General features: G+C 38.4%; 1 protein-coding gene and 1 long non-coding RNA gene across 2 annotated transcripts; one reads left to right on the top strand and one right to left on the bottom strand.

Annotated features, from left to right (window-relative positions):
- The first annotated feature begins 1,103 nt into the window (after positions 1 to 1,103).
- LOC112973489 lies at positions 1,104 to 14,190 on the top strand. Its single transcript, XR_003255996.1, has 2 exons — positions 1,104 to 1,614; positions 12,819 to 14,190. It is a non-coding gene; the product is annotated as an uncharacterized LOC112973489 (long non-coding RNA).
- Positions 5,207 to 8,828, bottom strand: FABP2 (fatty acid binding protein 2). The gene is given in 5 exon segments (XM_026081437.1): positions 5,207 to 6,001; positions 6,581 to 6,753; positions 7,467 to 7,571; positions 7,978 to 8,059; positions 8,061 to 8,828. Coding segments are annotated over 5 exon segments (549 nt in total). The 5' UTR covers positions 8,133 to 8,828; the 3' UTR covers positions 5,207 to 5,884.
- Positions 14,191 to 15,728: the final 1,538 nt, after the last annotated feature.

A 15,728-nucleotide genomic window follows, 5' to 3' on the forward strand; every position in this document is an offset into this window, starting at 1 on the left:
CATCCAGGGATATGTTGTGATTAACACATACATAAATATGTAAATATAGTCTTTTGCATTCAGATTCAAGTTAAGTCATGGTCCCAGTTGTTCATACTGCACAACTAGCCCTCCTCTTCCACTCCCGGTTTTCATAAGGTGCATCATGGTGATGAGGCAGTGGCTCTATAAAGAACAAAAAGTCTGCTTACTTTTGCAGTTATATACAGTCCTCTGGAAGATATTAAAAACATGAAAGAAATATCAAGCATGGGTTCAGATCTAAGAGTAGTTACTATAAATTTTCTTTAAAAAAAAAAAAAACACAGGTTGCTAGCTATCTGGAATTAGCTTTAAATTTCTTCAGCGGTCTCTGGCACACACACACACACCTGCTTGGAGCGCTTCAGGGTTTTATTATCGTGCACACTTTATTACTGCTGCTCTTCCCGCGTAGCAAGGACTAAGAGCACACAGGAAACCGGACGGTTTTGAGGGCCGCCGCGTCCGAGCCGTCCGGGTGGAACCGCCACACCCGTTGTTTCGGAGCAAGCGGAGCAGAGGCGGCCTCGGGCGCGCCGGGCCTTTCCGCGGCGGGGCTGCCGGGCCGCGCCAGGCAAGGAGCAACCCCAGGCTGCCCCCGGCCTCCGCCAGGAGCAGCAGCTCTTCTCCTTCGCCCGCCGCCAGCCCCGCTGCCCGCCCGCCTCAGCGCCGCGCCCCGGCCCCGCCGCCGCTGACCTGCGCCCGCGCCCTCAGGGCAGCAGGTAGACGAACGCCAACAGCGCCAGGTCGAAGAGGACGAAGAGCCACAGGTCCAGCCAGTACGACTGCCCCGACAGCGACAGCGGCCGGCTGCCGCCCGCAGTCGCGGCCGCCGCCGCGCCCCTCTGCTGCAGTTCCTGCGGCCGCCGCGCCGCCGCCTCCATGTTCCCTGCCGGGCGCGCAGCGCAGGCCCGCCGGTGCCGGGGGTCGCGCCACGGACCGGCGCCGCCCGACCGCGCAGGCGCCAACCGCCTCTCCGCGCCGGCAGCCAATGAGAGCGGAGCGCACGTACTGCCCCCCCCTTCCCCGCCCTTGCGCAAACGCCCCCGCGGCCCACGAGCGTCACGTGACGCGATGCCCCGCCCCGCCCTGGGAATGGCCGTTGGTGAGCGTTGGTGCCCGCTGCTTCCCCTGCTGTGCAGTTGGCAGCGCTGTTGCTGCCGCTACTTTCCTGACTGGCTGCCGCCGCAGTCGTCCCGTCTCCGTTGCCTGGGGCGGTGATGGCGCAGTTTGGGTTCTCCTCACGAGCCTGCCGCAAAAACCCGCGTCGGGCGAGCGGCCTCGTCACCTGTGGCAGAGGGCGGCCTTCCCGCCGTGAAGGAGCGTGCCCTGTGTCGTGTAGGCGGGCAGTGCGCTGAGGAGCTGGTGGCGAGGACGGGCCCAAGTAGTTTTGTGGCAGAGCTTGGCTGATGTGTGGTAAAGATATGCCCTACGGACTCAGGCAGGGGCCTCCACTTCCACTGCTAGTTTTGAGAGGAAGCCGAAGCTTTTGGAGACTGTGTGAGCCTGTCTGAGCTGGTGACTGGCATTACTGTGGTAGTACCTGGGTGCCAGTGCTTGCTGCTCCCTGCTGCTCCTTGGGCACTTGGCCAGGTGAGACAAGGGTATGGGGAAAGGCAGCTGGTCAGTCCTTTCAAATCATGTTGGCCTTGTTAAGAAACTGTATTACGACTTTTAAGGAAATAAACATTTACAAAGACTTTTTCCTGATGCAGCTTCTTGGAGAGCAGATGATCTCCTTGAGAAAACTGAAGTAACATCTAGGAAATGTTTGTGCAAAGATATTTAGGGATCTTAAAATAGTTTTAAGCTATCTTCCTATGCTTGTAAGCTTAATGGACTTTCTACACCCTAAAGAGCTATAGAGTAATTTGTGTAAGCTGTGAGCTTTATTTATATCTGTATGGGGCTCAGCTGATGAGCTAAAGAAATTAAGCTGCATAGCCTGATGTTGTAGTTCAGATATACTACCCTTACCTGGCTAGGTGTGGCATGCTTAGTCCAGCCAGCTCTGTCAGTATTCAAAGGAGTGTAATTATTTTTGTGTCCTGAATAAAGAGTTCCTCACTATAGCTATTAACGCTTTGTGTCATCATACTGGGAGACAAAGCAGTACTTCTGCAGATAGCAGGTGAGAAGTGTCTGATCAGTTTAGCATCTTATAAGCATGCATTTAGGGATAATTATTTTCCTTCAGTCAATAGTACCATTACAAATAAATATGGACTTTAATTTACATTACAGAATTTTTGAGGAATAATAATATTATTAATATTTCCCCCCTTACACCCAAATATACTTCTTTTAATGATCTCATTTGAGCAAAAGGAGTTGTGGATTGCAGTTTTCTCAAGGTAAACTATTTCCTCTTAGATTGCAAAGTGATGTAATTCTGAAAACAATAGGAAACAGAAGTCTCTTAGTCAAATTTACCACACTGTCTCATTCACCTTTTAATATAATGATCCTACTGGTTCATTTGCCAAAGTGTTCCACTGCCAGAGTTGTACCCTTCCCCCCAACACTTATTGCTGATTCTAGCTCAAATATTAGAGACTGGGTCTTTAAAGATTTTTTTTCTCTTTTTTCAAGTATATTCAAAACAGCTGCTGACCATGTCTGTCTGCAATATTTGCAGTTGTTAAATATTTTCCAGGTCGTATCTTTGAATTTTTTTTATATCACATTACTTTTCAGTTCATGGTCTTGTATGTAATCCAAAATTTACTAGAATAATTTCTCAAGTATTTGACAGAAAAAAAGCCTATTAATTATGCCTTCCTATTGCAGCCAATCAGTCAAACAGATCCAGTAATCTAGATCAAAATAACCAGGAAAAAATATATGTTATGCTGCAGGTGTGGTAGAGATAAGTGTATTGATACAAGGCATGGGGTAGAGTTTGGCTTTCTGAACCAGAAGGGTGTGAGACTGTTACAGAGTCAGCATACTCAGGGAAGAAATAGAGAACACATTCAGAAACATAATACAGCTTTCTTTCCAGCCAGTAAAGTCCCTAAGGAAATAAAATGGCTTCCTCCAATTTCCTGAAACCTTTGAGGCATAATCATTAATATATTTCTCTAAAATTTAGAAGCAATAGTGACATACAGCTGATAATGAAGGTCAAATTCTGTAATGGAAATTTAATGGTTAGGGCCTTTGTTTTACAGCTTAGTCTACTTCTTGTATGCATATAGCCTTAGTGAAAGAAGCTGTCACGGAGCTTATTGCAAGCTGTTATTCTTCTTATTCCTCTTTAAAGGCTTTAGTATCTAAAGAAAACAACCTAGAGATGCACAGAATTTGGTAGTATTTTAGTTTCAGATTTAGGACTTTTTTGTTTCTTTCACAGTTTGTTTTCCCATTTTACATCTCTCTACTGAAGTGAAGTACTGTTTAAAGTAATCTTTTCTTCTTTGTGATGTGGTATATCTGTCCACTGAAAGAAGATTGTGTAAAATATCTACACAGGAAACTGTATGCAACCAATATTTGGAAGGGAAAAAACGATTTATAATGAAGGATGATGTGTGCTAATCCTAATTTGAACATTTTTTGATTCACAAGAGCATTTTGCCAGTAGAGGGAGCTATGAGACTCTGAAGACAACAAAAGTGTAGGCTAGAGAAATATAGAAGTAACTGAAGAAAAAAATATTTTGTTTTTCTTTTTTCTTTGTTTATGCCCAGGAAAAAGACAGTCAAAGAGAGCCAAGAAAATAATAGAATAAATTCTGTGAGGTATTTAAAAAAGCCATTAAAGTCATGATTTAAATGTGCCTGTTCAGAAAAGATATTTGAAATTGGGATCTATAATAGCATATGTATAAGCACATGGCAGAAGATTATCTAGCCACGTGCTGTCATCAGGCAATTCTGTGATGAAGTGCTGTGAGACATTACAGATAAGGCTGCATTCATATTTTGGGTTAAACTTCAAGGCTGTCCTCAGGTCCACACAGTATTTTTGACCCTTCAGCAAAGCTCTTAGGTGAATCAGTCTTTTGTTTGTTTGTTTTCTAACTATGACAGTAGAAACATGGGTGCAAAATCCTCAGAAGCCAAGAAAAGAGTATCAGGGAATATTTACTGAAGAACAAGAGTTCCTGCAGCATGCAAGTATGTTCCATGCATGTATCAGAAAGGATGCAGGGCTGGGAAGTAAGCTGCCCCGTAGACATAGGGACAGAACTAGATTACCACCATGAGGCATGATTACAGGGACGCAGCACGTCTAAACTAATGCTGACCCTCAAAAGATGAATCATTATTACCTCAACCCTTAGGAAACGATGTGGCTCAAGAGAAGTGAGGCTGAGTTAAAATCAACACGTACAGACTGGACAACATGAGCAGAACATTATGCATATTTATCACTTGTGAGAAACACTGGTATTTGAAGTCAACTTAGTCTAAAGTCATTCTTTATCTTTTTAAGATACCTTCAATATTTTTATTCATGTTCTATACATACAGTAATCTTAGAGACTTGAGTGTTTTCAGGGTTCTTTATGGTTTTACAATCCTTATTGCACAATAATACGCAGAGAAGCCTTCTATCAACATAAGTATTATGGTAGGAAACCAAGTTGCCATTTGAGAATTAGTCCAAAAATTTCCATCTGTAGAAAATAGTCTCTGCAGCCCTTAACAGTATGGCACTCAGAGAGGTAGGGCTTGGTACTAATAACATTTCAGTACTTGTAGCTAATTGTAATTGATGTTGTGTAATCAAGGCAAAAGACTAAATGTAAGGAACTGGCCTATGTTTTCATCAGGGTAAGTAATCACAACTTTGTGCTGTGAGGGAGTGAAAGGAAATAAAAGCAGAGGATATGTAGAAAAAAAAATTTTTTTTAATTGGATTTTGTTTCTGGTCCTGTTCTGGATGAAGTATTTAGCCCCTTTTGAAGATTCTCTTGGCTTCAACTCCCTCGTATATATAGGTCTGTTAAGAAATTAAGGGGAAAAATCAGTAACTGCTATTACAAAAACTTATTTCACAGATTCTTTTGAGAGATAGTTAATAGTGGTTGATTAATTGGGACAGGTGGCCCTGTGGGGACCTATAGACTAGTAGTAAGGGCTCTGAGGAGAGGAACTTAAGAAAAGGCATAAATAGGCATAATAGGCATAAATTCTCTATACAAACATTTGTATCACCACTGGAAAACTTTGGGGGGCTTGTAAAAAAAAAAAAAAAAAAAAAAAGAAAGAAAGAAAAAAAAGGTTCAAATGGCATATTCCTAGTACCATTATTTAACAAGCTTCATGTATGTGACTGCTTTTATTAAAATTATGAAGAAAGACTGAAGGGTTAGACTGTATGTTTTTGGTATCTCAAATCTCACACCTGTCCATGGAATTTTTTTCAGAAGCTTGTCATCAGATAGTGGAGAGGATCTTAAAACATTAGAGTTCACTTTCTGCCTTTACCACAGAGCTGTGGAGTAGTTGCTTTTTGTCTCAAGCTCCCTCCCTTCATCTCCCCCAACTCCCAACCCCAAACCTAAGTTAAAAGGGCCTCTATCAGCTGTTAAGTGTAGTACACGGATGCTGCCATAGTAAGACTTTGATAAGGCAGACACTTGGAAAAGGGCCTTCAGTCAGAATGTGCATGTGTGTAGTATGATAGCTTCTATTCACAGAGTTCAGAATGCATTGGTAAGATACAGTTCACATTGGTAGGAAAACATAAAAATCACATCTTGCCAATTTTATTTTAAAGTTTTAAATTTTGATAGATTACTATGAGAATTTTAACTAAAGGTAGGTTATTTGAAGAAAGTATTTCCTTTTTCTGGAACAGCTTTGAAAATGTTTCAGTTCATTATAGTTTTAAGTTGCACATAAGTGATTGCTTAACTCACCTGAACAAGTTCATCACCTATGATTTCTCTGAATGCCGTGAGTGTTTTTCCATTATCTTTTCTAGCAAATGTTCCTACAAGTTTATTTCCTTCCATATTCCACGAGCCCTATGATGGAAAAAAAAAAAAACTTTTCTAATAAAGATGACACTGATCTCGCATAAAGACTGCATCGATGTATAAAAGTAGGAAGAGATTGAAAGGATATGATGCTTTTTTTTGACATTGTCAGAAATGCTGTAAAAATGTAAATATTTGATAAAACTATGTCTAACTTATTTAATTGCATGTTAGTCAAGCTAGTAGTTTTTTATTTTTAGTGCTCAGTACACCATATTTTAATGAATTGTGTCAATACCAAAAAAGTAATTTCTTACAAATACCCATTCTTTGCTCTAGGTCATGTCTTACAAGCAGTATAATTGCAATGCATGGGTTTCAGCACGTGAAAGTTGCTGGATAATCTGCTTTTTGAGCACTGTATCTAGCCCTGAGCTTCATGTTACAATGTAGTTCCATTAATAGTTGAGACTAACTTGTGTTTTTCTATATAAGCTGCAAACATATCTGGGCAGTCAGACCTTAAAAGACCTTAGAAGTTAAATTTATGTTAAAAACTAGAAAGACAAATCATTCATCTTAAATCTGTTCTTCATAAAGTTATTATCATATGAAAAAGTCTCTTACGGTAAGTTCAGTCCCATCAGCCAGGCTGTACTCAAAATTGACTCCCAGAGTGAATTCAATTTCTATGGAACGGAAGTTACTTGATTCTTTGACAGTAAATTTGTTTCCATCTTGTTGAATAACGATCTTCAGATCATCATGGGCTCCTAACTTCCTTTTCAATACGTTAACACCTAGAAAAATCAATTAACATCAATTAGAAAAATACTTTAGAGCGTCATATTTGTATCTTTTTCAGTGGCTTCTGTATGGGCAAGTGAGCTTATCTCAGTACTTTGGCCCAGATTTTATTTTTCTTCACCTTTTCATGAAGCCATTTTCATCAGTACAGATTTGAAGCAAAACAGTATCCAACTGTTATGTTTATATCTCTATTACACTCAGTTTGTACAAGTTTAAAGTAAGCATTAAGATGTTAAAATGTCTTGAATCCTGTGTTCTTAGACAGTTAAGGTTAGTGATTTCCTTTTTTTGAAATTTTTAAACCCGTTTATATCATGTCATCAAAAATAATATTCCTGCTGTAGAATTTTCCTTAAATTTTATCATTCATACTCTTGGAGCCTTTTCCAGACAAATGTAGACTTAAAGATTCCTCCCTCTGCCTGACACCGTATGTAAATGTGAAACAACTCCACTGGAGTTAGTTAAGTTACTTTGGATAAACATAATGTAGTGGAAGTCAGAACCTTTCCCAGTAGCTTATTTTCTTCCCTAAGGAGAAAAAATAGAATATTTTGAAAATAAATACAGGATACTGCCCAAGAGCAGAACATCAGACAGAAAATTGACAGGATAGGCAGAAGGTAGTTCATAGGCAGATAGAGTTTGTGGTTAGTAATAGTGGTATTATCCTTTTAGAAGGGATTGGAAAAGTAAGGCTTACCCATTGCCTCCATGAACTTTTCATAGTTTTCATTTCTGTCTACTTTCCAAGTACCGTTAAATGCCATGTTTTTGTCTGAAGGAGGACTTCCCTGAAGTAGCAGAGCTTTGCTAAGACAATTTATGAACTGGCTTATCTTGAAAGCAATTTACAAGATGATGTGGCTGGCTAAAGCTCAAGTGGTGTGCTGATCTTTTCAAGGTTAAGTTTACTGTAGTTTAATCAAATGTCCAGTTGTAACCACCCTGCCCACTGAATCTCTCCCTTCTTGCCAGCAAATCATGACAATATCATTCTTTTTTTTTTTTTTTTTTTTTAGCATGGCTAATACATTCATCGTATCATATTTGAGTTGTAGTAAAAATCAGCTGCTGAGTGAAGGTAATAATTACACTCAGAAAATTTATTGACATTTTCTGTCTCTTTGTTGTATGGAACTTTATGCTCTAGGAGAGTCTTTATACTACTGGAGAATATATATTTACTCAGCAAACCAAACACAAACCTCTACTTTGTCTCTTACAATTTGTTGTAGAAACCTGTTCTACTCTAAGTAATAAGCATAGGACAGAGGATTTACTGAGTGCCTGCAGGTTGTTTCAGAGAACTGTTCGCTTGCTTCTTGCCTAGTGCTGAGCTATGAAAACTGTGATGATCTGTATTCATTCCTGCTCTTTAATAGTTTAAATAGTTCTAAGCAGTTTCTTCAAGTTTTCTATATCATAACATACTTGGTGAATGTGATGTGCCTACACCTGTTCCTACAGCAGAAAAAGATGTGCAGCTAAGTGAATTTATCTGATGTTGTTGGTGTGGTCCCCGATTTATCTCCTTCAAGAATAATGCAGAACAAGAGCCTACCCTCAGTTAGCTTTTGTGAATACATCATCTTCTCCCCAAAATGATGCTACTTGAAACTGAGCTTATCTATTGAGCCAGCTTCTGTCCGTACCAAATTTGGGATCATAATTACTCTATTCAAGTGCACAGCACCAGCTATGCTCTCTATTAGATTTAAAATAATGTAGATCTTGAATGTCAAGTCGGATTTTGCTTCATGTGCAGGTTGTAAGTTGTGCCAATGAATTTTATCAATGTCTCTTGTTTTCATAATGTATTACATGTAGGATTCCAGCCTAGAAGATGAGGTTTTATTGGAAGTGTAACTATGAATTTAGAACTTTGCTAGCGATAGCGGGATAGTGTGACTTTTCACTCAGTCAGCTTCATTTTGTGATCAGTAATAATCCAGCCAACAGACTGGAGAAGAAAAATAGCTTGACAAGTATCTCTCACCTGTTGTATTTATTTATTTATTTATTTTTAAAGCCAGAGTATTGATTCCTATTGTTACAAGTGATGTGGGGAAAAGCATCGTACTCGCAGCCAAAATAGGGTGCTAGAAGCTGTTCATGTCTCAGAAATAATTTTTTCCAGACCCTTTGGTCTCCTAAAACATAGGATTAGGTGCAAACTAGTCTGTGGCAGTTGTGAACACCTCATTTTCCAACCACAGCTATACCAGTTCAAGAAGCTTCTCCCTGCAATACCTTGCCTCTCTACCAGAGGTTATCTCAGATCTGCCAATGGAGCTGCTTTTATGAGCGTTCCCTAATCCATTTCAATTGAAGTGAGCCATCTGCTCTTACACAGTGGCTGTTTCTAGCTTGGGATTTTGCCTAAACTGTGTGGGGAAGAGGGGAGAATATGAAGAATCTCACTTGCCAAATGAACAGTTCCTGAGAGGGCAGAGTAGTGGCCCCCAGTACAGGGCAGCGTTAAACATGTTGAAGCGCTAACCTGGTGAGCTAGTGCAGCTGGGAGAGAGCAGGGATCCACAGTCAAGTTCCTTTTCACTGTGGGAAGCTTTACCCATGAGTCACAAGGATTGGGGTTGTGGACATATGTTCTCTTTAGACTGCAGTTTATCCCCAAGCTTTCCAAGTTCAAGTTACTGTAGTTCCCCTCCCTCAAAGCTGCAGTCTTTCAGTCTGAGAAATGCCTTTTCCCTCTAGGGCTAGGAAGAGGCAGACTCTGTCACTCTTCCTATACTAGATACATATTCTTTCCTTTTTCTTCTGCCTCTTATGTTCTTGTCTTTCAGGATAAAGAAGCCTGTCAAATGGAAGGCTTCCAGGCTGTTTACTCTTTCTTTAGTGGAGGTGGTGAGAGAAGTACCTCAAAACATCTATATAACACCAGCATTTAGGTCTCATTATATAGTTTTTACATGCAGTTTCTGCCCACATTTTCATGCAGTTTTTTTTAATCACTTAGACCTACACAAAAGTTCCAAAATAATCTTTGCAAAGAAGTAGGCATAATTTGTGGTAGGAAAAATTATCTTGTCTTTATCGTTAAAATACTAGAATTCTGTAATCATAATCTTGTATGCAGGACAAAATTGAAGTACTTCATCTCACTCTGAACTGGAGCAGCGTATGGTGCAAGCAAGACACATGATTTAGGGAAATATATCCCTGCTAGCATACTTGCCTTGTAATCTGAACTGGATAAAAATCAGCCAACTGTAAGATGGAAGGTGTGTAGTTGTATTAGCATGGTGCTGAATCTGAACTCCGTGTCTCAAAAGGCATCATAGCTTATGTCTAGTGCTGTGCTAATCACGGATACCTATTTTACTGTTCAGCCAGTTTAGAAAATGGGCAAAATGATTTTCTTTTTTTTAACCTGATTATCTCTTTTTTTATTGCATTGGAGCATCCCTTGACCCTTTGTAGTTATCATTGCCTATGTATATTTTATACGTATGCAATATATCTATAAATAAAAATACCTGATATCTGGTTATAGTTCATGCAACTTATTGTTGATTAGCAGTTAATTATCAACTCTGCTTTCTTCATAGTCTTTGCAGAAGTGTTCCTTCTGTCAGTGGTGTAATGCAACTTTTGAACCATTTTTGTGGAATCCAGTAGAAAAGTGAGGCTGTGCAACAGTTCAAATATTATAGAAGTAGAAGAATATCTGTAATGTATGCATATGTATAATATAAAGTATTTTCATATGCAAAGAATCCTGTTTGGATTTTTTTTTTTTTAACTGACAGCTACTTTGAAAATACTCTGTTTGAATAATGGAAGTAGCCCTTTAGTTCACATTATTTCAGAGGTATATGAAATCTAACAAGTAGGCAGAAAAATTACCATTTATTTTGAGCATTTCAAGAGAGTTTTCTACTTTTTAGGTGGGCTCTGCATTCTCTCCAAGTACTTGCTGATTCATTTGATTTAAGAAATGTTAAAATGTCTAACATAATATTTATATATTTAAACAAAATTAATGTTACTGATTATTCTCCTTAATTTACATCCATTTCATCTTCTTTAATTCTGAAAAAATAACTCACAGTAGTGGTGCCCCACAGTTTAGACATGAATTTCTACATCAAACTTAACCAGTAATTTTTCTGAACATTAAAAAAGGAGAAGGGTCTTCTGTAAAGGGTCATAACTATCTGGGACTTCTGTGCTTATCAGGTATACTTTTCTTCTCACAACTTGCCTCTTCCCCCATTGTGGTCCTTTGATCTCTCTCAGAAGTGTAGCTAACTAGCCAACTCCAAACTCCAAACTCCTTCACCATGGGAACAGCAAGTAGCTGGGACCTGAATTTTGCATTTCAGCTTGTTGCTCCATTTCTGTCCCATTTTCCTTACCTTGTGCTTCTTGTCACTGGATATGAATCCTCAGGATGCTGTTCAGATCAGCCCCACAGATCTGTCAGTTAAGTAAGAATCTCCACAGATGGTCAATATTTATGAATTACATAATTATGAATTATGATTATGAATTTATAATTGTACAATTACATTACATTCTCTTCATTAGTGTAGCACTAACAGCATAAAGAAATATTCTTTCTCTGAGATCTGGTGAAACGTCAGCAACAGAACAAGCAGCTGTATTTTTTCCTCTCTCACAGTTTATATGAATTGTTTAGGAATATTAGCACACTAAAATCTGACTTCAGTTTTCTTCCATGTAAAAATCTTACTATATACACCTTATTCAAAGTTCTTTGAGTTCCATATAAAAGCTGTTTTCCAGTTAGCTCTGCTTCTAAAGTTATGATTAAAATTGTTTTTATAGATTTTTTACGTTTGAATATTCCACAAGCTTTCTCCTTTTTCTACGTAGTCTTTCCTTGCACAGTTTTCACAACTACAGTTTTTGTTTAGATGATGCATTGAAAAACCTGTTTTCTAGCATTGCTGGTTGCATGGAAATCATGAAGGTGGTGATTTTTGGCTTAATGGCTTTTTTCATGGTTTGTTCTTCAAGTTGTCAGTTTCAGAATACTAGGAATAGGCCGCAAAACATCTTAACTTTGAAGTTTGATCTTTGAATGAGGTGAATGAATATAAATTATTAACTTTTATGGTCATACTAATCTCATCATGCCAATCTCTGATAGTCAACAACATATCACATCAGCCTGTACTGTGAAAATTAATTGACAATGAGATTCCAAAGATCAGGGTGACAAAAATGCTTTTGCAGTGGGTTACATTCTTCTATCCCATTTATTGTTTTGTGGCTTGTCTTCTAGTTGTTCAGCCTAAAATTAGGTAGGACAGTAGAGAAATCATGGAATGATAATTGGCTCAAGGCCAGCATAAACATATTACACTTATATATAATTTATATAATGATATGTATAAGATATGTGAATCATGTTAAAACCATGCAGATTAACTGGTTTCTGTCAGGAAGTTGTGAACTGAATTGGCAGCACTTATGCATGTGTTCTACTGGATGATTCTTCTGGGTATCTTAGCATAGATTGTAAAGAGATTTGGGTACATTTAAGTGCATCTGGTTTCCTTATCATTAAGTTTTACCATACATTTAAATGACAATACTCATATTTATATGGAAATGCCAATTAGTTCGTTCTTTTCTCCTCTTATACCTGTGTTACTTTCTGTTGGCTCACTATTTTATTTCATGAATTAAAATTAAAGCACCTAAGATGTGCGCTAACTTGCAGATTTAGCAGGTGTAGTATGAAATGTACTAAACACAATGGAAATGGGGTCTGAAATCAAAGCCCTGTAACTCAGTAAAACACCCCAGATAGTTCATTGTTTTAGGATATGTCTGCATGGTCTCGCATCAGTAAGCCAGCTCTAGTATAACTATAGGTGGCCTATAAACAAGGAGCTTGGTTTAGCCCAACTAATGCCATCTCTTGGATAAATAATTTCAAAGTACATATTGCAATTGGATGTTGTATTGCAGCAGGATTAGATCATGCTCAAGCTAGCTTTTGTCCCACCCCAGCTGCATGTTTACTAAATTCCCCCCCCCCTTTTTTTTTTTTGTTCAGGAAGAATCTCCTGGCTGCTGTTGATAATGCAATCTGTTCATCACGAAGGTTCAACATTTGAAGATTACTTGGAAATTTTCTGTATAGAATCCATTTGTCTGATTAGTTAGTAGTCTGCTCTGGATCTTAAAGCTTACACTCATGCATCTGTATATGCAATTTTTAATTTGTTTGTAATGGTAGTGATCCATGTTTTGAGCATTGATTATTGGAGAGAACTGAAGAGCATGAGCCAATAAACTCCAGGTTAAAAAGTCTAGAGGCAAAATGCAGGAGTTTCTCAAAGCTGTACCAGCTCTGGTATTTGCTTCATCCATTGGTTCATCCTAAAATGAGTCCTAGAATTACCAGGAATAGTTGAATATGGCCTAGCTGCAATGAAGAGGGGGTGGTATTGACCCGTTGCTAATATAAATACAGTGTGCTATTCCATTAAAGGTTATGTGAATCTCTGAGCATTAGTGCCACGTGTCACATATAGTTTGATATGTCAGTTGACCTGTAGGGCTTTGTGTCAAGTTTATCTAGTCGCTAAGATATTTAAATGTATGTCTTACCACTCTTTTTCTGTATTTTCTAGGCAGATAATAACAGGTAAATTTAGGAAAGCAGTTTCTTTTTGTTTAGAATATGAGGTGTGATCAAAGATGAATTTGAGTTATAGTTCAAGAAGCTAATGATGTACAGTATTGAAAGTCTTAATCTGTCTTTTCATTTTCTCCAAAATTTGAACTGGACTTTTAGTTTGTTTCAACATAGGTATTTGCTGATCATACACTATGCTCTTTGTTATGATATAGCTTCAAACTTCTCCAAAGGTTATTGTGATTATCTGGATTAGAGAGTCTAATCTGATCTCATCCGTAACATGGTGACTTTTGCTGAGCTCAGGAAATAAAGAGAGCCTTCCATGGTTCCGATAATTAAATATTTAATTATCTAAGAGGAAGAGAAGGCTTCAATACAAAACATTGTTTTCTTCGCGTCTTATGTAAAAGAACTAGGACCCAGATCTTGGTACTGCTTCCGGCTCAGAAACAGACTTTCTGTGTGACCGTAATCGAATTAATCCCTCTATTTATCTGTAAAATGAAGATAACACTTCTTTTTCATGAAAAGTTGCTGTGATCATAAAATCATTCATGGCAGTGACTTAACTACTACAAGGAAGGGTTCAAAGAAATGTTTGTATGTGAATGTATCATGTGTAACCTACTGGTATGAGTTAACCATGTATTTTACTCCCTGTTTTTTCTTAAAGATCTTGTGTTAGACAACTAAACATTGTTTGTTCAAGGAGATATTCTGGTGTACTGTATGTATGTACTATGGTACACATTCTGGTGTACTATAAAATAAATATTTTTCTACAGCACTGTACTTCAAAATTTGATGTTAAACAAAAGAAACCCATGTAAAGATAAAAGTACAGATTTATTACCCCTTATGAACCATTGGGTGGGCAGGAGCAGACTATGGCTGAATTGATTATCCTGGTATTTCAGCAGGAAAGGATTTTATCTTGATAGTACTGATTCAGAACAGAAAATAATACAGCTGTTTGGAAAACAGCTTAATATCTCAAAAATGTAAAAAAAAATCCATCTCAAATAAAATAGAGCTTTGGAATATGGGGGGAAAAACAGGCAGCCAGGTATTTCAAAATATTCTGAATTGAAAATATTGAAGTGAAAATTTACTGTATTTAAAAATTGTGATATCTTTCAACTGAAATTGAAGTTCTAAAGTTATGGTTCTGTAAGAGCTGAGAAGTGCTACTTACCTCTCAAAGCTGAAAAATTCAGTGGCTGTCTGACTGCATAGATCATTGAGGATCCTAAAGCTCAAGAGACACTGTGGCAAACTCATACATCTGAATTGTTTTCTAAAAATCGTAAAGTGTGAGATTTCAGAGGAATATGAAATGCATGTCAGCAGATGCTGTTACCACTATCATTAAAAATATGTCTGGAGGAAGGGGCCATTGTCTTTTCCATTTGTGAAGGAGTCATGGTAGTTGTGCAAGATGTGAAAGATGGTATAATATTCTTTTTCACTTTTTCAAGAAAAAACACTCTACTTCAAGGTTATATTCTTTTCTGGGGTAGGTAAGGAACATATTCCAATACTCCTGGTAAAAACTGTGCTGCCTCTCAGAAAAGATTTCAAATATTTAGTAGTCCAGTGAAGAGCAAGAAGCATGACTAGGCTGGTGAGTGATGTGGAAAGCTTGTAGTCCCAACGGCACGTAGATACCTGATATATGTATATGTACATAGACAGTTGTTCAGTTGCACTCACAAATTGCAGTTGGTTTTGGGCAAACAGTGCTCATGTTTTGTGCTGGACTAAATCTGGCCCTTCATAACTTTTTGAATAGGACTGTTGTTTGTCAGGGACATACATACTTGTTGGTTTTGCCTACAGCTAAAAGAAATCAGGCCAGAAGTGCTGCTGCAGAGAACTTAACAGGCAAAGAACAGGAAGTGCCAAAAAGCCCGCTGGTCTGGATTCACTTTTAGGATTAGCAGTTTACACAAGGTGTGGCTTTATTGTCAAAAACAAGTTTTTCACACTTTTGTTTGAAGTCACTGGGTTGACTTTTTAAATCTATCTTATATGCTATTGCCCCAGAAATTGATACTTGGAGGCAGAGAATGAGGATGGATGTTGACCAGTTTTATTCACACAGCATCTTTATAACAGTTGTATTTACTAGTTCTTCTTGTGCAATAAATAGCCTGGTTTCTGACAATTCCTGATAAGTGTAGCTGTAGTGCTCCCTAGTGGTTAATAGGAGTGAATTATTTTATTTTTTGCCTCTTTTTGACAAAAAATACCATACCACTGACAGTGCTTATGTTAGGAGTATCTTGATATCAATAGTGAAGTTCTTCTCAGCAGAAGGAC

This window comes from Apteryx rowi, unplaced genomic scaffold, assembly GCF_003343035.1.
Source record: "Apteryx rowi isolate R43461 unplaced genomic scaffold, aptRow1 scaffold_55, whole genome shotgun sequence".
Lineage (NCBI taxonomy): Eukaryota > Metazoa > Chordata > Aves > Apterygiformes > Apterygidae > Apteryx > Apteryx rowi.